This window comes from Alosa pseudoharengus, unplaced genomic scaffold (genome assembly GCF_046254945.1).
Source record: "Alosa pseudoharengus isolate Yale_2024_CS ecotype anadromous, Long Island Sound unplaced genomic scaffold, YU_APseudo_1.1 YU_APseudo_1.1_scf_13, whole genome shotgun sequence".
NCBI lineage: Eukaryota > Metazoa > Chordata > Actinopteri > Clupeiformes > Clupeidae > Alosa > Alosa pseudoharengus.
This window is the reverse complement of record NW_027468598.1, coordinates 18,811,468-18,836,563: the sequence shown is the minus strand read 5'-3', so window position 1 is coordinate 18,836,563 and position 25,096 is coordinate 18,811,468. Positions and strand designations below refer to the sequence as shown.

General features: G+C 46.2%; 1 protein-coding gene across 1 annotated transcript in view; it reads right to left on the bottom strand.

The window, feature by feature from the left end:
- Positions 1-25,096, bottom strand: part of LOC143121337 (neurobeachin-like) — a 280,660-nt gene that overhangs the window by 102,122 nt on the left and 153,442 nt on the right. Inside the window, exons 36-38 of the mRNA XM_076281696.1 lie at positions 19,977-20,041; positions 17,244-17,352; positions 13,738-13,904 (exon numbers count right to left, since the gene is read on the bottom strand). Of these exons, the coding sequence (XP_076137811.1) occupies positions 13,738-13,904; positions 17,244-17,352; positions 19,977-20,041 (341 nt within the window). The remainder of the gene's footprint in view (positions 1-13,737; positions 13,905-17,243; positions 17,353-19,976; positions 20,042-25,096) is intronic.

Genomic DNA, 25,096 nt, shown 5'->3' with positions numbered 1-25,096 from the left:
AACACAGAGAGTGAATTTTAAAAAAAAGTGAACTTAACAAAAACAATCCAGCGAAGCCCATCACTGGATAATATCAGGAAACCGTTACAATAACAACTGCATTCCACCCCCAGATGTGGCACAGTGTTCGCGGGATGCCGTCTTTGGCTCCTGGCGGTGGGGGTTTGATTGTATGTCTCTCTCTCTCTCTGCTGTGCCTCTGTAATAGCGGGGCCATCTAAACAGATTAAAGTGTTACGGGGGGATCACATCTCTAACGGGTAGCGCCCCCCCACCGGCCCCCGCTCTCCGCGCGTGAATATAATATCTACAAATGTCAGAAATCAAGAGGCTCTGGAGACTAAGGCTGCCTCTGACAGTGATGAGAGCTCAGTCTTAGTTTAGCATCAATCAAAACTGCACAGGAGAGCTGTCTGTGTGTGTGTGTGTGTGTGTGTCCTTGTGGGAAAGCGGTGTATGCATATGTGTGTGTGTGGATTTGCATGTGTCTGTGCATGTATATTAGACACAGAGAGAGGCAGAAAGAGAGAGAGAGAGATGAGTGACTCGTGAGCCTGTGTGTGTGTGTGTGTGTGTGTGTGTGTGTGTGTGTGTGTGTGTGTGTGTGTGTGTGTGTGTGTGTGTGTATGTGCGCGCAGGTCTGTGTATTTGAAGGACGTCTGTTTGCGTACATGAGCCAATGCCAAAAGTTCATCACGCACCTTGGAATGAAAGGCAGCATGAAACGCCTGGAGCTTGTCCCCTGTCAATCTCACCGCTCCACCCCGACTCCCCCCGCCTACATCAGCCCTCCTCCACCCTCCCTCCCCAAAAGAGAGACCTCAGAAGCGCTGAAAGGCGAAACCCACGTAAACGATATTGTAAACGCTAAGATTACACCGTGAAAGAAGGAAAAAAAATGCAAATCCGACCGACGGCGAACAGAGCAGGAGAAAGGGAGAAGGGGAAGAGATTAAGATTATAACCCCCAAATCTGGCAGCGCAACGGCTCGCGGAGAGGCATACTGGGGGAATCCTGCGGCTTCTTGAAGATTGCCTTGCACAGAGAGCGTGTCCTCAGTGCACATGAAGCATGTGATCCGCACCAGCCTCCCATCAGCCTCATCCGCACACGTCATAAACGTCCATGCATTCCAAACTCTCTGACAAAACCAAAAACTAAAACAAGGGAAATGGCACAAGTGAATGGGTAAATAAACTGAGGGAACTTAGTCGTCAACATTTTGATATCTGTTTCCCCCCCCACATCACCCCTGACCCTTATCTGGGGCCCCTTTCATATGCTTTCACTTCGACGGCGGTTTTTTCGGCTAGAGATGGTGTAGGGGGAACCGGTGACACTCAACACCCCTGCGGTGGGCGAAGCCCGTTCCAGTCCGGATGTTTGCCGTAGTGCTGCCAGTGGCATGATGAGAGGGGTCTCAGCAGGCAGGGTGGTCCTCAGATTTGCTCTATGGCCTAAGTAGAAGTAGCAGTGGGGTAGTAGTAGGGTGGGTAGAAAAAAAAAGCCCTGCAATTTACTGGGCCAGTGAGGGGCCAATACGTGATCTGCTATCATGTCCGCCGTCCTTAGAGAACTGCAACCACGTAGAGGAGATGTTGAGGGTTCGCTACATATTTACAGCAGATCTATTACAGTAACCATATCGTGTTGTCTGACTTTTGTTTCTATTTTCATGTTTATTGATTTCCTTTTCATCTCGACAAGGCCTTCTCCTGTTCTCCGACTAACCCTTCAAAACTGTAAGACGAAACCCCTCAACCGTGTCAGAATCATTCCCATGAACATTTTCTCCGAGCAGTTTAACACCTCATCTGAACCTTAAAGTTGGATCTGATCTCAGCCCATTTCCCACCTTTTCGAAAGATGCCTCGGTCGGTTTCTGGGTTTGCCTTCGTTCCATTTCATACTGAGCGGCGCCTGCGATGGAGTGATACTGAGGGAAGTCCATCTAATCTGCTCTCACCTATTCAGGTTTCCCTGCCTCAGACCAGGCGTGACCTGAAGGGGCCGCAGAACCACAGCTGCGGACCGTAGAGTGTGAAAGCACCCGGCGAGAGGACCACAGAGCCAGATGCTGTGGTCGGCTCTGAACATGGGAGGAAGAAAGGAAAAGAAAGAGCCAGAAAAAGAGAAAGAGAGAGCGAGGAAATGTGTGTGTGTGTGTGTATGTGTGTGTGTGTGTGTGTGGGGGGGGGGGGGTGTAGGTGGAGAGAGAGAGACCACAGGTATTGGCTTTGCCGTATTCACAGGGGGGATATTTCCTTCAATCTTCTTTAATCAATGTGGTAAGCCATTAAGGAGCTATGAAGAATCCATTAATGTGAAGAATCAATAACTTGCTCAATGCGCTACACTACAGACAGGGTGTGATGCCACAGACCAGGCAAGACCTTTTGTTTTTAGGATGCACTTTTACTCACAACGTGGAAACAATGGGGGATAATCACTCACAGACGCAACGTGTGCTTCATGTTAACCATGCTTTTTTTTCATCGTTTTAAGCAAAAAAAAGCCACATTTGTACATATCATCGTCCTCATGGAGCAAGGCCGCCGACAGCGTGTTCATCTCCATGGCAATCACCGGGACGGAATTAGCCTCCCGAGCCTCCGCCTCCATCTCCCCCGGCGACTGCGCGTCTCCGTGACAGCCATAAAGGATGGAGGGAGGAGGGTCGCAGGGGCCCTGGAAAGCGGCTCAAATTTATTAGTCACAACAGCCATCAATCACCCAAATGGATTTCAAACTGCATTTTAAAAGCTAATTTTCTAGGGCAGATAACCCAAACTATCAGCTGGGAGACATGCCAGGGCATTATTTACAGGCCGACTCGTACACGCTCTTCTTTAAGTGTGCCATGATGAATGTGTTAAACCAAAGAATAGGAGGAAAAAAGAGGCTCAGTTGTCCTTCCTCTAACATGCTACTCCAATATATGGTGTGGGTGGTGTTTTTATGTGTGTGTGTGTGTGTGTGCGTGTAAGATTTAACACTTCCAGTCCATGGGGAATGTGCTTGGTTTATAAAAGGCAGTAAAAAAACCCTTGAGGCTATGATTTAAGATAAACTAGTAAAGTGAAAAATAAAATCTCAGATAACAATTTCATACCAAAATATAAGGCTTTTAGAGACAGGGAAAGTGGCCAACGAGTGTGTGTGTGTGTGTGTATGTGGGGGGGATTCTGAGTTATATACAGCCTTTATATTGGCTTTGTAAAAAGCCATAGGGGTGATGTGACTGAGCACCTCCACTGCTGTGTGTGCGCCTCTGCAGTCACACTCTCCGGGCCCGTAAGAGTAGAGCGCTGCGAGATGCATGAATCCATTCCCAGTCCATCCTTACACCTTACACTCCACACAAGTGTACAGGGATGGACGAGACCAGGGCGAGGGTGGCCTTACTAGAGGGCTATCCTGTCACTCAGGCGCCAGAAGATTTCATCACTTGTCTACCAGTGTGTGTTATAGTGCGCAATCCTTACTATGCAACAACACAGTGCACCGTTTAGTGCACTCACGGTGGTAACCAGCTATGAGATCACTGAGGTCCAGACCCCAGCAATGTTTTCATATTCACAAATTTTGAAGCTAAATACAGTTAATTACAATGTTATAGTATAAGTCCTTGCGCTGTGTGTAATAAAGCTTCTATTAGCTGTTAATTCAGGATAATTGAACTGATATTTTAATTTTTGCTGTTTATTCACCAAATGGTCTTTATGGAGCCATATGTGACCAAAGAACATTCTTCACTTTTACCCAAACGCTCCAGACCTCATTTTTACACTTTAATAATGACCCTGACTATAGTTCTGCATAATATGGATGCAATAGTCTATTTAAAATTCTGAACCTGTTATTGCAATGGCTCAAACATACTGCATCTCTACATTGCATGTGAGAGTTGACAGAGGCAACTTCGCCATCTGAGGTCATTGTGTATTTTCAGCACATCATTGATGTTTTGAGCAACTTCCAATTTGTCCTCACAGAGACGTCTATTGAATGGAGGGTTGGTGGAGGCGTAGAGAGCAGGGCACAGGAAAAAGGACGACAGAATCCAATAAGACACCATTATATCCCACTTAAATGCCTCCCCTTCAGACAGAAATGGGGGCACAATTAGAATAAATGCCCTGTAATCAGGGGAGGCGGGTGGGTGTGCTGGGCCTAAAGAGAGCCGGCGGGGGACTGGGGGACTGGTTTCCATCAGGGCCACACAGCCGTCTGGGACGTGGCGGGCGCCTGGCCCTCTGTCCTGTGCTGCCTATGACACTAAACACACGGCCCGCCGGTCCCTTTTAAACGGAGTCAATCCGAGAACAAATGCCCCTTCTCTCCCCATTGGGCTGCCGACGGAGACAGACGTTTAGCCCCTGCGAGTGAATCTACGGTGGCCTCAAGCGACTGACAGATTTATGGGGGCTTGTTCATGTTTGAGAGGATTTCCTCTTCAGACTCAAATGTGATCCATCATACATGCAATTTAGGAGATGGGCATCGTTTTTTTTTTTTTTTTTTGCAATTTTCCTGAGATGAAGCAAAGCGAATGACACATGGCTAAAGGGCTCAAGTTAATATCTGCCATTAAGGAAGGTGCAAGCCTCGACAAGTCAACTTAGGGTCATGAGTGCATCATCTGTTTCATCTGTGCTTCAAATGTAAGGTCTTTTCTTGCACTTGCTGACATGATACCTTTTCGACAAACGCGCTGGCTTTGGTTCGATCACCGAAGAATTCTGTGTCTGTTACCACAAACTCAAAGTATGCAGTGGCATCAGTAATATTGGCCCTGAGATTGTTAGTAGACACACACACATGGTGCAGGAATGGTCAAAAGAAAACAGCAATCAACTCCCATCTCAAACCAGCTCTCAGTCCATGCAACTGGTCAACACATGCTTGACAACACCATTTAGATAATATTTTTCAAAGTAAAGTATAAATTGGAAAAATAAATCAAATCAAATCCACATATTCACACAAATACAACTTTTTTGATGTATTAACACATGACAATTTTAAACACCACCATCCACAGCCTGATCCCATTAATAGCAAGTGCAGGAAGTGGTCAAAATGACTTTGATGTGTGTCTTATTTAGTCTATGCATCATGGACTATTGAACTTGCTAACATGTGACAATGCAGTGATCCTTTACAAGCTTGATGGGTCTGCAAAGCCCGAGACAGTTGAACGGTTGACTTGAAGACCAAATGTCATTAAATCCACACAACCCTTTTCAGAGGCTCAACAAAGACACATGATTTACTGTGCAAAACCTGGTCCATCAGCGATCAAAGGCCGCTGTTTCCTGGCTCCAATTCTCCATGTCGCAGTCTCACAACGAGAGCAATGTGAACACTTCTCTGGGCTTGGGTCCCAGTGTGTAGACACTTTCATGATTACTCAGCAAGCGAGGGGAAGAGAAAAAGAAAATCTAACACACTCTACTAGTGCAGCTCTACATGCGAAATGACCTGTAGGACTTCACTGGGCTAAATGTTATAAAAGCATGATTTTACACGGAGCATGGGTCAGTGCGAATGCAGCGGTCTACTACGGAGCAGTACTCTGAATTTCACCGTACACACACACACACACACCCACACACACACACACACACACACACACACACACACACACACACACACACGAGCTCAGTCCCACACTCTTCATTAGCGAGGAAGGCATATAGGAATGAAACAAAGAGAGGCTTTGTGTGAACACACCAGAGACCACCACTACCAGACAGCACTGGGCAAATCAGCCCCTTAGAGGAAGGCCTCCATGTCCGCAAGAATGAAGGGCAGCGACAGTGCCATAGCTAAGCCAGCTATCTGTGATACACACACACACACACACACACACACGCGCAGGCACGCAGGCACGCACTCACACACACACACACACACACACACACACACACATACACATACACACCCTGAAACTACCTCTACCAGACCTCCAGGAAGACCTTCCATCTTTCACCAGGATTGGGGTTTCGTGGAGTGGGGATACCCGGGTCTCTCTCTCTCCCTGTGAAATTGATGACTGCGCAAACGGGGGCTCTTTCCAGAGATAATTAGCGCGAGGCTGCAAGGTTAAGCGCGCCCTCGGGGGGAAAGAGCCTGGCGGAGGTCAAGAGCAAATGAGAGACGGGTGACAGAGGGAGAAAAATGGACGCCAAGAACAAAGGGATCAGGGCTCTTTCGAGTCATGCCTTTGCGTTTGTGTCTCTCTCTCTCTTTCGAGATCTGCGAGGGGAGGTTTAGCATCGTTTGATCCGTTTTCTTTAACAAACCCTATTAAACCAAAGAGCATCTGAGGACTTTCATGTTTAAGGGGGGCACCATTATAATGATACCCCTGTATACTGCAGTAATATGCCAGTGTGTAAAATAGATATAGATAGATAGAATAGATAAAGCGATGTTATCTACTTATTCATTAAGTGATGGTTTGGATAAGGAGGAACGTTTTTTTTTTTTTTAAATGAGAACCCAATTTCCACACCAGTTTACTTGGCATGGAATCTCTGAGAGGCATCTCTCCAGACAAGCCCACACCTTTTGGGTGGGGTGTGTGGGTGGGGTGGGTGTCATCCTCCATGGAAGCCAGAGGCCTCAAGGAGGGATGTGGCACGGCGACGACATAAACAGTCCAACAGATGCAACGAGCGGGCTAGTCTCCTCCAGTCCTCCCTCCCACACAAAGCCATTCGCCAGCATCCCCTATACATCTTCTCCATTTGCATCATGCTCCTTTGTTGTAGCGTGCCAAGGGGACAGGTTCATCAAACACTCCTCCTCCCTCCCTTCCTCTCGTCCTCTCCTCTCTCAGGGAACGATGAGCCCCCTGAGCTTCTGAAGGGGCTGGAATCTCTTTGAGCTCTAATGGACTGAGGCAAACAGCTCAAGGAAACCAATCCAACCTTCTCTCTCTCTCTCTCTCTCTCTCTCTCTCTCTCTCTCTCTCTCGCTTGATGTGTGCTGGTATTAGAATTGATAACCCTTTCAAGTGCGACCGGCGGAGGACTGCTTAGCCAGGTTGCGCGTGACCGAAGAGAAAAAAGAGCTCCATCCCATTCCTGAGTTATTATCTGACGCGGCCTACTCCTGCCATTCATCACATGTTGCGAGATGGAACTCGCTGTTAGCCAAGGGAAACGGCTGTTCCAGTGGTGCCCCTGAAAAGATCAATACATGCCACCACTCCTTCCCTCCCTCCCTCCCTCTCTCTCTCTCTCTGTCGCTGACGGTCTTTTTTTCAGCCTCTCATCCTTTCACTGGAGCAAAAAAAAGTAATTATATGGGAGAAATGTTGACAATCGATACCTCCCGTCAGGTTAAGTTAAGGCCCCTGTTGCAGGGGTGCAGGGGAGAAGAGGGGTTTGGAGGAGGAGGGGGGTCTTAGTCAGCTGTCGGAGCGAGTGATGCCACTGATGTCCGACAACAGGGACAGGCGGTAAGGCAAAGGACGCCTGTTCGCTCGGATCCTATTCACTCCGGTCCTGTTTTACACTCTTTACTTTGTAGTTAGCAGGGCCACACTACAGCAATTACTACTACTGGGAGAGGACATGGTGACTTCCGTGGACATGGGCTTGGAGTGGTTGTCTAACACACATAGACCACCGAAAGTCTTACGATTTACAGTAAATTGCCATTGCTGATGTTCATCACAACAACTATATTTTTGGATTGATAGGTATTTGAATTAAGTGGCAAAGGCTGTGTGGATTCAGAGTACAAATATAATATATTCTAGCAGTATAAAAAATAGTGGTAACACTTTACTTGACGGGTTCATAACACATTCATAGCAGCTGTCATAAACTGCACATAAAGCATTCATGACTGTTTCATGAGACATGACTCAACATTCATACTAAACCTTTCATGAATGTGGAAGACAGAACGACAACAACTTGTCAAAATAAAAGTCCAACATCTTATTTGTGTAACCTGGATACCATTAATTTAATCTCTCCAGCCTTTGTAAATATTTCATGAATATCTTATGAAATCTACATCGAATGTCACTTTACTATGCAAGTTGTGAAGTATTCATAATCACTGAGTTTAACACTGGGAGGTAAACTAGCCTACATTCAGCTGACCCGTATTTGTGTAACCTGGAACGGTTGGACATTCCCAGTAGCAAAAGATGAGAAATCATCTGCAAAGGTATCATAAAACAAATACATTTTTATTAAACAAAAATTATTTGCTTGACCATGTTCTATCTTTTTGGCACTGGAGTAGCCCATTGACTCAGATGTGACGTGATCAGGTAAGAGGTTCGGAAGAAAAACGGCAATGCTGCTTTGCAATTGTTGGACTTTTATTTTGACACATTTTTGCCGTTCTGTCTTCCACATTCATGAAAGGTTTAGTATGAATGTTGAGTCATGTCTCATGAAACAGTCATGAATGCTTTATGTGCAGTTTATGACAGCTGCTATGAATGTGTTATGAACTCACCCGTCAAGTAAAGTGTTACCACAAATACATTTTTATGAAGCAAAAATTATTTGCTTGACCATGTTCTCTCTTTTTGGCACTGGAGTAGCCCATTGACTCAGATGTGACATGATCAGGTAAGAGGTTTGGACCAAAAACGGCAATGCTTCTTTGCGACTTTGGACTTTTATTTTGACAAGTTCTCGTCGTTCTGTCTTCCACATTCATGACAGGTTTGGTATGAATGTTGAGTCATGTCTCATGAAACAGTCATGAATGCTTTATGTGCAGTTTATGACAGCTGCTATGAATGTGTTATGAACTCACCCGTCAAGTAAAGTGTTACCAAAATAGTTTACTTGACAGTATCGACATAAGAGTGACATGACACTGTCATGAACACATTACACTGTCATGACACATGAACCCTAACCCTAATCCTAACCTCTAACCCTAATCCTAATCCTAATCCTAATCCTAACCCTAACCCTAACTCTAACCCTAACCCTAACCTTAACCCTAAACCTAACCCTAACCCTAATCCTAACCCTAACTTGTTATGACAAAAACCGAATGTCACTTAATAACAGAAACATTATGTCATAAACGTTTATGACTTGTTTATGACACGTTCATGACTGTCATGTCACTCTTATGTCGATACTGTCAAGTAAAGTGTAACAATTTTTTTTTGTATGTAGTATATATTTTATTAACAGTAAACAGGTGACTATATTGTGTTGTCAGTCTTTTAGGTTTTCCCTCATGATAGTTTCTATATGCATCAATTCACAATGCGGATTAATAAATATATGTACACGTTAAGAAAACCGCTCTTCTCTCAAGAATGAGAACATTATGCACAGGGGGGAAACAAATAAACAACGGTATGTCAAAACAGAACAGAATCATTTAAGTCCGTCTCTGCACAACACATTCCTCATCGGTGACATAAAGGACGCTTTCTGATGTCTAGATAATAGGCTCAAGAACGTTTATGAAAAGACCCCTCTGCCATTTTTCCTCAGCTCCCATGCATTATTCTTAAATCAATTCCACAGCCTGGGCTCTGACATCTCCTTCTCCCCCATTGACGAGGCTGAACTTTATAATCCACCGGCCAGGGTCAGGGGTCAACAGGAAAGGGGAAGAGAGGGCAAGGAAAATCACTCTCTGGGCACGGGCGAAATTCTGACATCTAATTTTCGACTTGATTTATCAGCGTCGAGCTAAAATTGATAGCGTGTCATTACCAGGCGGGGAGCTGTCCGGGGGAGACACATCAAAGGGCCCCTCGTTTTGATTTAGACGCGCGGATCAATACAACCCTATACTGTTTCAATTTGAGACGTATTGATTTTTTCTGACGTCGACTTGATAACTGGGACATTCATCATCGGGCGAGCGTGAAGTATGATCCGGTCAGCAGACGAGTGAAGCATCCGTCTGCTCAGTTGCTTTATTTTGGAGGCTTTCGATTCGCTAATCGCTGCATCTCTTCCTCTTCACCTGATGATGAAGAGCTAAAAATAAGAAGGTACAAGCCTGGCTTTGCTTTTTTATTCCTCTTTTTCTAATCCTTGAGGGAGAGAGAAAGGCATAGTTAGAAAGAAAGAAAGAGTAGGAGAGAGAGATAGAGAGAGAGAGAGAGAGAAAGAGAGAAAAAGAAAGAGATGAAAAGGGAGAGAAAGAGGCACAACACTCCGGGAATGTTGCTGAAACACAATCCCCTCCTGCTCCGTGGCTGTTCTGAAAAGGCCGCAGCGCAGCAGGGAGACAGGGCGCTACAGCTCCTTTAATAGCCCACAGATGTCTCCGAGCGCACCATGCTTACACAGTCCCGGCCAGTCACGGGCGGCCAGGGCCCAGTTCACCCACGTTTGTGGGTCCTGCATGAGGCCAAACATGATCAATCAGCAGAGATGGTTCTTACGCCAGCATTCCTGCATCTAATTTCAAAAATAGGAGAGGAAGGACAGAGGCAAGCTGCATTTTACGCTTCAACTGCATTGTGTTTGAGCTCACCAAATTCTGTTCTCTTTTTTTTTAAACCACACAACATATCAATTCACATGCGTCTGTAGATTGCAGCCGAGCAAAAAAAGGAAATACAATTTGTGTGCATTCATGGTCTGAAAAGCACAGACAGAAAGAACGACCGTCATGCATACACAGATGCAAGGGGGGAAAATGTACACACATTTATATACAGCCTGACACAAATACACTTTATCAGCACATATACACAGAGGACAACACACACACACACACACACACACACACACACACACACACACACACACACACACACACACACACACACACACACACACACACACACACACACACACACACACTCACTCACAAACACAGACAGAAAAATAGACAGCCATTTCAAAATGCTTGAGGGCTTTATATTTTACACAGGCGAGCATAAATGGAAAAGTTAATGTAGCATTGAATAAGACTAAGCTGCTCTGCTGCAACAGCGCCTAGAGCTCATGAACATATTGCATCATTTTTCTTCTCCAGCAGGTTGCCATTAAATTTGAATTTGTTGGAAGTTTTGCTGTATAATTTACAATGAGGGACCCCCGACTCAATAACCTTTTGTTTCAATGCAAATGTTATGCCTCTGAGGTGGTTTCTATAAATATTTGAATAAGTAAAATGTGGTAGCCAGAACTCAATCCGATATACTGTGTGTTTGTAGAGGCTGTGATTCCATTCCTCTTTTATGATGCACACACACACAAACACACACACACACACACACACACACACACAAACACACACACACACACACGCACACACACACACACCACACACACACACAAGTGTGTCTCTTTGTGTGTGTTCATACATGTCTGTGTGTATGGGTGTGTGTGCGTGTCTGTAGGTATGTGACGCGCTCTGAAGGGTGAGGGGATAAAAGGGTGTTTTCTAAGCAGTCAAGGCAAGAGGAGAGTGACGCCTGACGTTGACTTCTTTGAAAGCCGTGGGTGAGGAAGAGGGCACAGCTTGACTGGTCGTTGACTACAGAGGAGATTAAAAATACCCCACACCTGATACATATCTAAACACGCGCGGCAAGATCAAACGAGGGTGCAGGGACGCGGTGCGCTCGGCACTAAAACAGCCTCGCGAGGGTGGCACGTGCTCTGCAGCTCATCTTTGATTTATGCAAAACAGACTATATTATACATATACACACTCTCCATTATTTAGATTTCAGGTCAACACCAAAATGGAGAGGTTGGCTTAAGCCTGAGGCCATACTGCTGCTGAGGTGAATAAGTGGTGATCTTTTAACATTATAAATTCTTACTCATGCTATGGGAATATACAGGGCAGCATGCAGTTAATAGGAAGACCAGCCCGAATGGGAGTTATCAAATGGAGGTTTTTTACTATAACTGCTAACATGGTACGGAGCTCAGTGGTATTAGCGGGTATTTGCATCAGATTAGCCGTTTGTTAGCATGAGCGTTCTTTACGATGGTAGCCTGCATGCGGAAAATGGTTCTTTGGTGGTTTGTAATACTGTGCTTCAACTGGTAATCCCATTTGTTGTCACGGCAAATCCAATCAGGTGATAAACTAGAACAGAAAACAAACAGGTTCCGCAGTGCATCCGCAAGATTGGCTAACGTCTCGACAAAACTCAATCTGCTCTGGTACAATTTGATTTTGAAGTTAGACTAAATAAGAAGCCAGCAATCTGAGGGCTGTCGTTTGAAACTTGTTGAGTTACTGAAATCAAATGATTCAGAGCAGAGAGAGATAGAGAGAGAGAGTGACAAAGAGAGAGAGGGAGGGCAGGAGAGAGTGAGAGAGAAAGAGAGGGAGAGAGAGGGAGGGAGAGAGAGAGAGCGAGAGTGTTTCTCATCGCTGTTGGTTAAACAAACCCCTAGTGGAACACACGGCTGCCCATCTGCGCTGTGTTTCCATTGTCAAAAAAGAGGCCAAGAGCCAAGGGGTTGCAGTGAGCTAAATAAATGTGTTAAGGCAAATCAGTGATTGTGGTTGTCTGTGTGCGCAGGCCAGGGGAGAGGAGAGGGGATGGAAAAGTGGGTAAGACGGGTTGGGTGTTGTGAACCAGTGTTTTTTTTATTTTTGAGTGAGCACTTTGCCACACCAACTCCTGGACTTTCTCAGGCTCGGGCAAACTGACAGCTGTGTTAAGATGTCATGGCAGCCTGATTTATGTCCAGAAGCCACTCTTTAGCGGTTGTGTTTGGAAACATTTCCAAACAGCAGTCAGAGGGCCTCCATCAAACAGCCTCTTAAATGGCTGGACCTTCAGCACTTGCATTAACCCCCCACGCCCCCTTCTACCAACCCCTCCGAAAAAATATCATGTTTTTTTTCTCTTTCCTTTTTGTCTTTTATGGCCACGCTTCATTTGGTTACGATGCCATGAGAGTTTACTCTGTTTGGTCACTAAGCGCTGTTAGCTTAATCCCTGATACTCAGAAGGCTGATGGGGCCCGTTTGATGTGTGTGTGTGTGTGTGTTTCAGTCAGAGCAGGGAGTACGACTGGAGCCGGCCGGAGAGGGTATGTGTGTGTGAGAGGGGCCGAGTGGGGAGTGGAGACAGAGGCAGGCTGGGCCGCTCTAACTAGGCCCGTCGGGAGTCCTCTAACCGCCACCAGGTGCTCCGGTGTGTGAGTGAGAGGACAAATGCTTGGGTCTGGTAGACAGGGGCCTAAATGCAAAAACACACACTAAGACACATACACACTGACAAACACACACACAAAGACACAGACACACACACACACAAACACAAAGACACACACACACACACACACACACACACACACACAGACACACATACATACACTAACATGCATGTACAGTCAATCACACACACCCTTCTTTCATGGAGCACCACTGGAATCCGTATATTAGATGGTGATGCATTTGTCTCCAAAGGGCTCCACTGTCCAGCGTGGAAATAGTGTTTCCAGAGCCCCACTCTAGACCCCCAACAGTTCCCAACTCCGAGGCCCACTGAAAATATCGCTACATAGAACTGCTGCCTTATGTTGACCTTTGCTCATCTGGCGGCAGAGACCCTTACAGCTGTTCTCCACGGGCCAGATCTCGACCCCAACGAGCTCTGGTCAGTCCGTCTTCACAGACCCCAACCCCTTACCCAGATGCCAGCTTCTCTCCACCCTTCTTGGCTGTAAACACCTTCGGAAGACCTCTCTCACAGCACTGCCCTGATGAGACCATCCCCCACCATGACCAGCTCTTACCTCTGAGCCAGGGCTCCCCAGGCTCCATGCTTGTTTGTCAGGATGTTGAGGATCTTCTGCTTGAGCTGATTGGCTGTGACGTGATCCCGGTGCTTGGCGGCACCAATCAGGTGGTCGCACATCTTCTCTTCGTCCTTCCTGTCAGCAGCATACTGGGCACAATTTGACTGGGAAAAACGAAGAGATGAACAGAATGAATAAATGAATAAACAAATTAACGAATAGATGAAATTATGAATGGATGAATGAATTAATTAATGAATGAATGTGTGAATCAATGAAAGAATGGCATGGACATGATCAGATATGGCATTCCCCTGACTGATGTAACTGCATTTGACTGAGTCGGTGACAATTCTTTTAAAACCGTGCCTGTTCGTTTTCAGAAAAAGCCACAGATGTCTATGCCAAGACCATCAAGCCTCGTACTCTAGTGAGGGCCATTATTGAAAAAAAAAAAACAGTTTGATGACATTAAGCATTATTGGAGACACACTAATGACATGTTTTTGTAACATGAATTCTAAAATAGCTTATTAGGTTCGGCTCTAATACGGTTGGACATATTCATTGGGTGAAAGTGAGGAAACCTTTGCTGTGAAAGCAAAGCCACAGTCTCTCTGGAAAGGCCATTATGGCGGCGCTGCCGTGTGAACCACTCACTGGGACCAGTCACAGAGGGCCTGGCGCTCAGTGCTCTGGGAACGAGTGAGACCTGAGGAGAGTGGCCAGTGTATTGGACAGTCGTAAGGGAACAGAGCAGGCCGGCCACCAGACATACGGTGGGCTCAACCAGAGTGAAGGTAAACACCAGGGTAGGCTGTCTGTGGCTGCTTAAAGCCTGAGCTTGGGATTAATTCAAGTCCATCCAATTTGATTTACTTTGTGTATTGATGTTTGCAATGAGTGTTGTCACAAAGACACTGTAGAACAGAGAGGAGCTTTACTTCTAAATACTTAGTGATAAAAACACTTTGGGGAGATTAAATGTGATAGAAGGTGTTTTTGAGAGATTACATTTAGACAGTTTATCGGAGATGTGTTACTGAGAAACTCTGTAAATACCACCTCTGATTATCACCTTTAAATCTCAGGAAAACACAGTTGATTGCAACTGTCATGTGTATGAAGAGTAATGACAATATAATAAAGCCTTTTCAAGTCATATGAAGTGCCATCTAACACAACTGATGATATTTCTTTTTAAAAAGGTGAAAATAACTCTATGCAGGAGTCAGTCATCTGTCAGCTGATGATTCTGTGATGTATATAATTAAGGACACAGGTTACACAAGGAAACACTGCAGTGTGGAGCACTATAAATAGTGCCAACCCACATTCTCCCACTTAAAAGCATGAAACGAAAAGCTAAGACAAGCCCTGCATGTTGAAGCTGCATACACAAACCCCCACCTCACTCACACATACACACCCTCCCCCTCCACACACACACACACACACACACACACACACACACACACACACACACACTACACACCCCCTCCCTGACTAAAAAGGCATCGCTGCGAGCCGCATCTGACTTTATCTTGCCTGCTAAAATAAGATTGTCTTACTGTGCGGCCCCTCGGGGGGATTGCGCGCTAATATTCAAAATCTAATTTGCTAACAGAGGCTAGCTGCTAATTGAATTTCCTGCCTTATATTTGAATTCTGTCAGATACGGTATAGCGGCGTATTCCTCAAGCCGGCCGGATAACTCAATCTCCGCGTGTCATCTCCCGTTACCATGTGACGCGCCGTCTGACAAATATCAAACGTTATTTATCACTTTGAGAGAGGGGGTGCAGAGTAAGGAGGGCTGGTGGTGGGGGCTGTGATATGAGGTTTGGATCTGACACCAACTTAATTGTAAAAATGTCTTATCTGCCCCCCACATCTTCAATCTTAAGGGGCCTGTGTAGTAATAACCTGGGGCGGGGGCTGGGTTGGTGGTTGAGCTAGATGGGGACTGCTGGCTGGCTGGCTGTCTGTCTGTGGCCCACGGGCAGACAGATGAATGAGGGTCCAGGTGAGTGTGTAATGGTGACACCACCTGTCACCGTTTCACCCCCCCCCCCCCACCCGCCCCCGGCCCCACCACCCTTTATCAGGGCAGGTCAAGGATCCTTGAAAGTGCTGCATCAAACTAACGGCTATTGGAAGGCTGCTGCCTCCAGATAAGGAACTCATCACTGCCAGGATGCATGGCCCACTAACATGTGTGTGAGTATGTGTGTGAGTGTGTGTGTGTGTGTGCGTGTGTGTGTGTGTGTGTGTGTACTGTATGTATGTGTTTGCATATAAGTGTGTTCTCCATCACAGAAACATACTTCAATATCAGACAGGAACATATGCTGGCACCACATACTTCATGTGAACGACTTCCTCTTCACAAACTGACCAGGCCCTACATAATGTACGCACCGCTCTCCAACATACCCAAACCCACATATGTGCTAAACACACTAAACTGCACAGTTTTGGCTGAAGACGGCAATATAATCACTGCTCGTCATTGCTGGAGTTTAGTCACTAAAATCATTAAGGCCTCCAATCTCACGCTCATAATTACACATCAAGCAGCAGCATAACAAAAGGTTTTAAAAGCATCTGACCCATAATACCCTCTAATGAGAGTGCTTTTGCCCCCATCCCTCGCATTGGAGGGGTGAAAAAAAGCCTAATCGGTTCGGACTAGCTGGCAAATAGCATCCCAGGAGGTTAACTCATTAATTGGTTGGGAGAGGCTTATAGCCCAATGAGAGCAACTAAGAAAAAAAATGATTAATCCCGGCATATCAAGCCCAGCTTGGTTTATTAAATCTGGGCCTATCAGGCAGATATGGTGGGGGGTCTAATCCTGCATAGACACGTAGGGAGTGGGATTAGGAAAAGACGGGGGGTAGGGCGGGGTGGGGTGTGATGGGGGACCCCTGTGAGTGTTTCCGATGCTGGATTTTCACAAGATTCCCCACCACCAGCACCCCTCTGCGCTCCTCCACATTCCCAAATCCCACATTCCCATATCCGCGCTCGTTCTGATCTCCTGTGGGATCTCGGCTCTATTAGGCTGAGTGCTGGCCAGACTGAAGCTCCTCATCAGAGCACAAAGCTGTTGCTTCTGCTGATTTACAAAGCCAATTTACCACATGCTTATGGAGGGATTTCCCCTTAGCACTTACTGGGCATCAGATACCATTACATATTGGGTGGGATAACTGAAGACTAATGCCACTAATGGTTTACTGGTGAATTTTCAATGCATTGGTTGAACATGCCATGAATTCATTAATTGCAAGGATCCATTGAGCATCCAGTGGAGGTATGCAATTCATATAGGATATGTACAAATGGGATAACATAAGGATGTGCAGTATGGGATAAAACGAGGAAGTGCAGTATAGAATAAAATAGTGTGCTGTAAAGGTTATCTGAGAACATCTGAAGTGCACTCCTCAGAGCACAGGAGTAGTACCTAGTACTGAAAGACACACACACTTCCTCACCTCAAACTCAGCGTGCTTGTGGACATCCTCAGCTCTCTGCCTGTTGAGGATGAACTCTGCTTCGTTGGCCACACGTACAATGTGGTCCTTCATGGCATGGCACAGCAGTCTAATAACACACATAACCACACACAAACACACACACACGCACACACACGCACACACACGCACACGCACACACACACACACACACACACACACACACACACACATACACACACACACATTTGAGATCTGGTCAACTCCAAATACTGTAGATAGAATCAGGTTAGGAAAGCATATTTCATGATTATAGAACCATACCCTCTGCTATATGTACACCTTTAAAGTATGAAAGGATGAAAATGAAGATATTTAGCAGTTGGGATGAGATAGGTTAGAGAAAGCAAGAGGAGCTGGGTAGAGTGAACATAATGTTGCCTATTATGGGTGGAGATGATGATGAGCCTTTTCACACGTCGTTAATTCTCCTATGCTTTAATTAAACGTGTGGGCTGGGGAGGAGCACTCTATTTTATTTTGGTCCACAGTGTGCTATGAAATGGGAAATAACTCTCCACTAAAAACCCTCCGCACATTTCTGACCCAAACTCTCCACTGCTGGACCGCGGACAATTCCATTCATTCATTCCACTGACAAACTCTCAATTATGCCGCGAGTGCCTGAGATCAGACGAGATGAGAGAACTCCTCAGTCTCTCCTTCGCTCTCTCTGTCTCGGAGCTCAGGCGGAGCCGGGACACCCGTGACTGACGGAGCCAATCCCACTCATTAGTAGGGCAACCCCACGAGCTACAACATCACCAGCAAGCTCCAGCACCACTGGCTGGAAACAGACATACAGCCGCATGGAGGCAGGCAAACAGTAATGAAAGAGAAACGTGCAATTGTGACTATAGACCCTTTCAACAATAAAAACAAAAACAATGCTTGAACGTTCTATTTGGTTCCCAATCTACTTCCTCTGCATTAAGATAACATATGGAATGTTAAAACGGAAGCCTTGTGGGGCCAACTATGATGCTGATAATGGAACTCTCTTGAAAGGGTCTATAAGGAAACGAGTAAATCAGGACATTTACTGTACAGCTAGTCTGCTTACATTTGGACTGTGTCCCATTTCCCCTATTCAATATTCTTTGTAATATTTACAATTAGATTTACTCATTTAGTGGACGCTTCTATCCAAAGCGATTGTCCATCCCATCAGGGGAGGTCTTTAAATGTTTCTAAAAGATGTATCCAAAATGATACAGAGCAATAATGTAATATACTGTTTGTTTTTGTGTTTCACAAACCCATGATTGTTATATCATTATCTGTAATGATACAGAGCAATAATGTAATATGCTGTTTGCTTTTGTGTTTCACAAACCCATGATTGTTAGCTATTAACTTCATCAGCGGAAGAAAAGAAACGCAATCATGTGCAGATGGCGGTCCTCCAACACTGTTCCAAAGACAACTGGGAACTCACGGGAGACTTCCAGACAGAAGAGGCTGCTTTACGGTCCACATGAGCCTGTGGAAGGGGCAGACTTATGGGGCCAAGACAGTGAGGAGGACTGGGGAGAGAAAGCTGGAGCAGGTGCCCCGAAAGATGGGCCGGAGTTTGTGTGTGTGTGTGTGTGTGAGTGTTTGTGCGTGTGTGTGTGTGAGGGGGGGTGGGGGTGGGGGTGGTGGTGGATGATGGATCTGCCAGCACCCTGGACAGCGGCAGAAGCCTCTGCTGACTCAGGCATTGTCCCAGAACAGTGGGAGAGAGAGAAAGGAGGAGAGAGAAAAAGAGAGAGAGAGATAGAGAGAGAGAGAGGGAGATAGAGAGAGAGGGAGGAAGAGATGGGGGTTTAGACAGATGGGTCACCAGATGGAAGAGCAGGCTGAGCTGGCCTGAGACAGCCACACCCATTCAGAATGAGAGTGAGGGAGAGAGAAAGAAAGAAAGAAAGAGATATAGAGTGAAAGAAAGAAAGAAAGAAAGAAAGAAAGAAAGAAAGAAAGAAAGAGAGAGAGAGGAAGATATAGAGAGGACAAAAAAGTGAGGCGCTGAGAGTGAGATAAATAGTGAGCAACATAGAAGTAGGAGTAAAAGAAAAAAGAGCAAAGAAGAAAAAAACTCAAAAAGGCAAAGATTGTCCAATCCACAAAGCTCTTCATCTTAGTCGCACCCCCCACCCCCCACCCCCCTACACACACACACAAACAGAGAAAAGACAGACACAGAGAGAGAGAGAGAGAGAGAGAGAGAGAGAGAGAGAGAGAGAGAGAGAGCAGTAGCAGTAGCAGACCACACCACCCACTCCCTGACTGAGCGCTGAGAGCAGGCGAGAGATGGCTGGTGCGGCGGAGTGGCGGTGTGCCTGCCGTGGTGTTCTCTCTCCCTCAGCGTCGCTCATGCCTGTCTGCCTGTGTTTACCTCCACTCCCCCCCCCCCCCCATATAGAGAGCGCCATGCTGGGGAAAGAGGATTAGCGCTAATCCAGGTGCCTGCACTCCAAGCAGCCCTACAGATGCACTCCTTGCCAGCTCCTCGCCCGCACTCACGCCACACACACACACACACACACACACACACACACACACACACACACACACACACACACACACACACACACACACACACACACACACACACACAACGCAGAAGGCGAAGCAGACAAACAGGGAGAGTGATGTCACAACAACAGGAGTGTGTGTGTGTGTGTGTCTGAATGTATCTGTATACAAACATACCTCCCCTCGTTGATAAGTTCAATGAAAGCCAAACCCGCATTCTTTTGGATGGAGTTCTGCCATTCCTGCAACAAACAAACAGACAAACCTTCACATTAAACACTTCACTTTAATTTTTTCCTCAATATAAATAAATGTCGAAATTGGCATTAAAGGTGCAGTCAGGGGATTTTACCCAATTTCAAGCCTGCAACATTTGTTTTTGTCACATTCAGCAATAGTCTCCTCACGACCGCTAGCTGCCCATTCCGTGAGTACACTGTAAAAAACCTGATCTCTGTAGGCAACTCTGTAGGAAAACTGGAAAGAAATTTCTCGGAATTTCTTGGAATTTCTCTGGGAATACTGAAGGTAGGGGTGAGCTCCCTGCCGTGTTTCGTTTGGTCCTTGGTTAAAATATAGTGTACGTCTGCTAATAAATGTAAATATAAACATAAATACAAACAAACACGACTTCCTGCAAAATTCTTGACTGTGCCTTTAAGTCACTCTAACTGTAACTGTTATTCTTACAGTGGATGCGCCAACCATACTCCAATAAAACCTAACCGCTCAGTAATAAAGATTTTATTTCCGTCTGCTGAGAGCCCATTCCATTCCCAGCTGTACTGCCCCCCACACAACACTTCCTAGCAGTCCCATGGCCAGCCTCTGATCACTATACAGTAAACATGATAGCCCCGTGGTCAGGAAAAGGGCAAAAAAAAAACGGAACAGTGCACAACAGTGTACAGATCACATACGCGCCTTTAAGAGCAGGAGAAGAAAGAGACGAGGCAGAGGAGAAGAATGATGGTGGGATGGTGGAAATGAGAGTAGGAGAATGATGGTGGGGACATTAGAGACATGAGAAGGATAAAATTCTGCACCACACGTGCAATGTCTCCTCTCCTACTGCACTGTGGGAGCAGTAAACATGGCAGAGATGGAACTGTAGGATGAAACCTTATCTCACTTTCTTTTCTCTTACTCTGTCTTTCTTTTTCTTTCTCTTTCTCGCTCATGGTTTTCTTCTACATCTTTCATTCTTTCTTCCTCATTCTCTATCCATCCCTCCCTCTCCTACCCCATGGCTTAAATACCGCCATTTCCTCTTGCTTCTACAATGACTGATTGCCCTCCTCTGTTGCCCCAGCCTCAGACTCCCAGCCCCAGTCATCCAGCAGTGGAGAGGCCTGGGTCTGCGGCGCTGTGCCTGGGGGGGACGGGGGGGTCTCGTGGGGGGCCAGGGGGCATGGCTGTGGAGGGGATGAGTGGTGGTAGCTGTGCTCTCTCTCTCTCTCTCTCTCTCTCTCTCTCTCTCTCTCTTTCTCTTTCTCTCTCTCTCTCTGTCTCTGAACGAGGCTCTGGAAGTGATTAAGGAGCCGTGTGGATTTGGAGAGGTCTGCGTGGGCCAGACAGTCGCACGGTGGGAACTGCGCAGCCCCAGCTGCCTGCCCGAGCCGAGGGGGAAATGGAGAAGGCCGGAGTTCATGAGTTGCAATGTGTGTGTGTATAGTGTGTGTGTGTGTGTGTGTGAGTAAAAGAGAGAGAGAGAGAGAGAGAGAGAGAGAGAGAGAAATAGAGAGCGAGAGAGGGAAAGACAGACACATCATGTGCACATGTGACTGGATCTGCTCCCTGCTATCTTAATTCAATGATCAAGATATATATCCCCAACCGCCCACTGCGTCCTCTGATGAGCGTCTGTTGTGTCGACCAGTCATAAACGCTAGGTCAAATTCAAGACTCTTTTCCTCAGTAGATGGAATGAGTTGCCCAGTGCTCTCCGTTCTTGTGATAGTTTAGGGTCTTGCAAGAGGGGCCTAAAGGCATAACTGTTCAACATGCACGTTTCTTATGCGTTATTAATTGTTTAAATTGTTTACTGTTAAACTTAACTTTATATTGTTATTTGTATGTTGCTTTGGACAAAAGCGTCTGCTAAATACCATAATCATAATCATAAAGATTTATGCAGATCTATCAAGCATTCATCCACACAGGGGAGAGAACGTTTGTCTAAGTGTGTGTCCTTATCTATGCATAGAACAGGTATGGATCAATGTATGGATCAATTTATGGTGTGTGTGTGTGTGTGTGTGTGTGTGTGTGTGTGTGTGTGTGTGTGTGTGTGTGTGTGTGTGTGTGTGTGTGTGCAATTCTGAGCATGTTTGGGAGTGTTACGAAACTCAGAACTCCACAGCAAACTCGGAGAAAGTAACTGTGGTATTGGGTTTGGGTTGCTGGCTTCACGGAGCGCCTTGTTGCATTCATATGAAATGTCGCAGCCCTTGTTTTTGGTGTTACCCTGGAGATGCTGGTCCACAACATGTCCATGTGATCCTCAAGTCACGCATGTATGCCGGGCCTCCACACAGCCCCCACTGGACTAGCAGGACAGCAGAACAATGACACTTTATTAGCCAGAAATCTCAGTCTTAGCAGAAATAAAGAGGTGTTGTGTTTATGACTTTTAGTGCCTCCCCACACACACACACACAAGCACAGACACAGACACAGACAAAGATACAGGCACACACACACACACACACACACACACAAACATACACACAAGCACAGACACACACACACATACAAATGTACTCACAGGCCGGGAAATGGCACTTGACACAATGAAGCACATCTGGACACCAAATGTTTCTACAACTCATCAGGATTTCTCTCTCTCTCTCTCTTTCTCTCTCTCTCTCATTCTCTGGTCTTCATTTGTGCAAGCGGGCGGCCTTGTTTGGACCCCCTTCCTCTGGCCAGCTCTTTGCTGGTGGTCACGTGACAAAAATAAATATGGAAATCAAAGCAGATGGGGCCGCGAGAACGACATTAGAATTGCATAGGGTCGAAAAGGGGGGTGTGGATCGGGGGACGCACAAAACGGAATTCTCCTCTGCAATCTTATCCTGAGAGATGGGAAGAGGAGATTACTAAGTTTTCTTTTAAAGTCGTTTCATATTTTTTTCCCCCCTCACTCCCTCCCACTTTCTTTCTCGCTCTCTCTCTCTCACTCTCTCATTCGCTCTCTCTCCCTCTCTCTGGTGGAGATGGGGAAGACAGGGTGGAGGGAGAGGGTGGGTATGTGAATTGGGATGGAGTGTGTGTGTGTGTGTGTGTGTGTGTGTGTGTGTGTGTGTGTGTGTGTGTGTGTGTGTGTGTGTGTGTGTGTGTGTGTGTGTGTGTGTGTGTGTGGAGGGGTATCTGCGTGAAGGACGAACGCTTTGCCCATGCTGAGTGAATTAACGCTGACAGGTACGGACAGACAGACGGTAACCCGACCCCTAATGTAAAGGCGGCCCAAAGGCTCTCTGCACGGCTGCCATGGGAGGTGTCCTCAGGGAGAGAGAGCCAGCGTGTGTCCGAAAAAGAGAAAGAAAGAAAGAGAGAGAGAGAGAGAGAGAGAGAGAGAAAGAAAGAGAGATCACCACCACACAGCGGCTAATCTCCCAGTGTTAATGTGAGGTTTACACACACACACACACACACACACACACACACACACACACACACACACACTCACACACACACACACACGTCTGAGATGTCTGAGAGGGCCTCTACTCTAAAACACCAGGAGGGAAGGGAAGGATTCCACTGACTGGAGAGGAGGGAAGGGAAGGTTTTGACCCTGACCGAATAACGCCTGCAGGTACTCTAAAGGCAGGACTGAAGCCCTATGATTCACACTTGTGTCACCAGATTTACTACACTAAGCATTTTAAATGGTGCTGAAGGGCCCCACCACAACCACCACCACCACCCTTTCTCTAAAAATACTTTTTCATTTAATACACTTGAACTTGTTTTGAAGTTATTTACATTGTCATTGATAAATAGTAACCGTTTTAGGTCACTGAAAATGGTTATTTTGAAAAACTCCAGCCAAGGTGATTGTTTTTAATGAACTACGGTTTCAGTGTTTGTGTGTTGGGGAAACTGTTTTGGGTTCATAGTGTTCCGGTATTTCATGCTTATTTTGTTTCAGAACTCTGACTGGCCTACATCACGTCAAAACGTCTGTTTGATTGGCATGCTCTTGACAGCGTTTCACAGCTGTTTTTGTGTATTTGTGTTTTTTTTTGTTTTTTTTTCAAAAAAATACAAAGCAGGGAAAAAAAAACTTCCTACATGTTTACATGACCTAGACCACACACACTGTATGAAGTCACACACAAGCACAATAGACTACAGGAGAGTTGCAGAAAGTTTACAAAGTGAATGTATATAATATGTATTAAGTGCACTAGTCAATAGTAATAACTAATTGTCCTAAGCGGCCCTTACTGTATTGGTTCCACAGCAGGCTAGCCGTTGAGCCGTTAAGTGCCTGTCCGTTATCTGCTGACATGGCACATCCTGCTCAGAGCAGCGAGTTGGAGACAGTTAAAAGCCCATCAACCTCTGGCTGCTAGTCCTCTTCCTGCCCCCCTGCTATCCTCTCCTTCTCTCCTCTCCTTCTCTCCTCCTCCTCTCCTCTGTTTATCCTCTCCTCCTTTTCTCTACACTTGCTTCGGTAGTCACACAGTTTCACAGACGCCACAAAACTCAAGAGTGTCTCAATCCAATCTGTCAGTAAGTGCGTGTGTGTGTGTGTGTGTTAGTGGGGAGAGAGAGAGAGAGAGAGAGAGAGAGAGAGAGAGAGAGATGGAGGCAGAGGAAGAGATGAGAGAAAGGAGAGGGTAGGTATCTGTGCAGAACATCTGTCAGAGCAAGGAGGTGCAAGTGAGAGAGAGACAGACAGAGAGGAGGAGCCAAGGTGTCAAAGAGTGAGTGCATTTGTGTGTGTGTGTGTGTGTGTGTGTGTGTGTGTGTGTGTGTGTGTGTGTGTGTGTGTGTGTGTGTGTGTGTGTGTATGTTCAGCAGAGTGAGTGGAGACAGACAGAATGGTGAGCCATCTCTCTATTTTTTTCCCTTGTGTGTGTGTGTGTGTGTGTGTGTATGTGTGTGTGTGTGTGTGTGTGTGTGTGTGTGTGTGTGTGTGTCTGTGTGTCCACTGAGCGGGCTCCTACATATGGATGCTCTGGGAGTGCGGGCCCACATCTGGATACCCTTGGTGTGTAAATCCCCACGGCTGCAGGACGGATCTTTCCCTCGTGTCCAAACTGTTACATGAAACACGGCCGCTT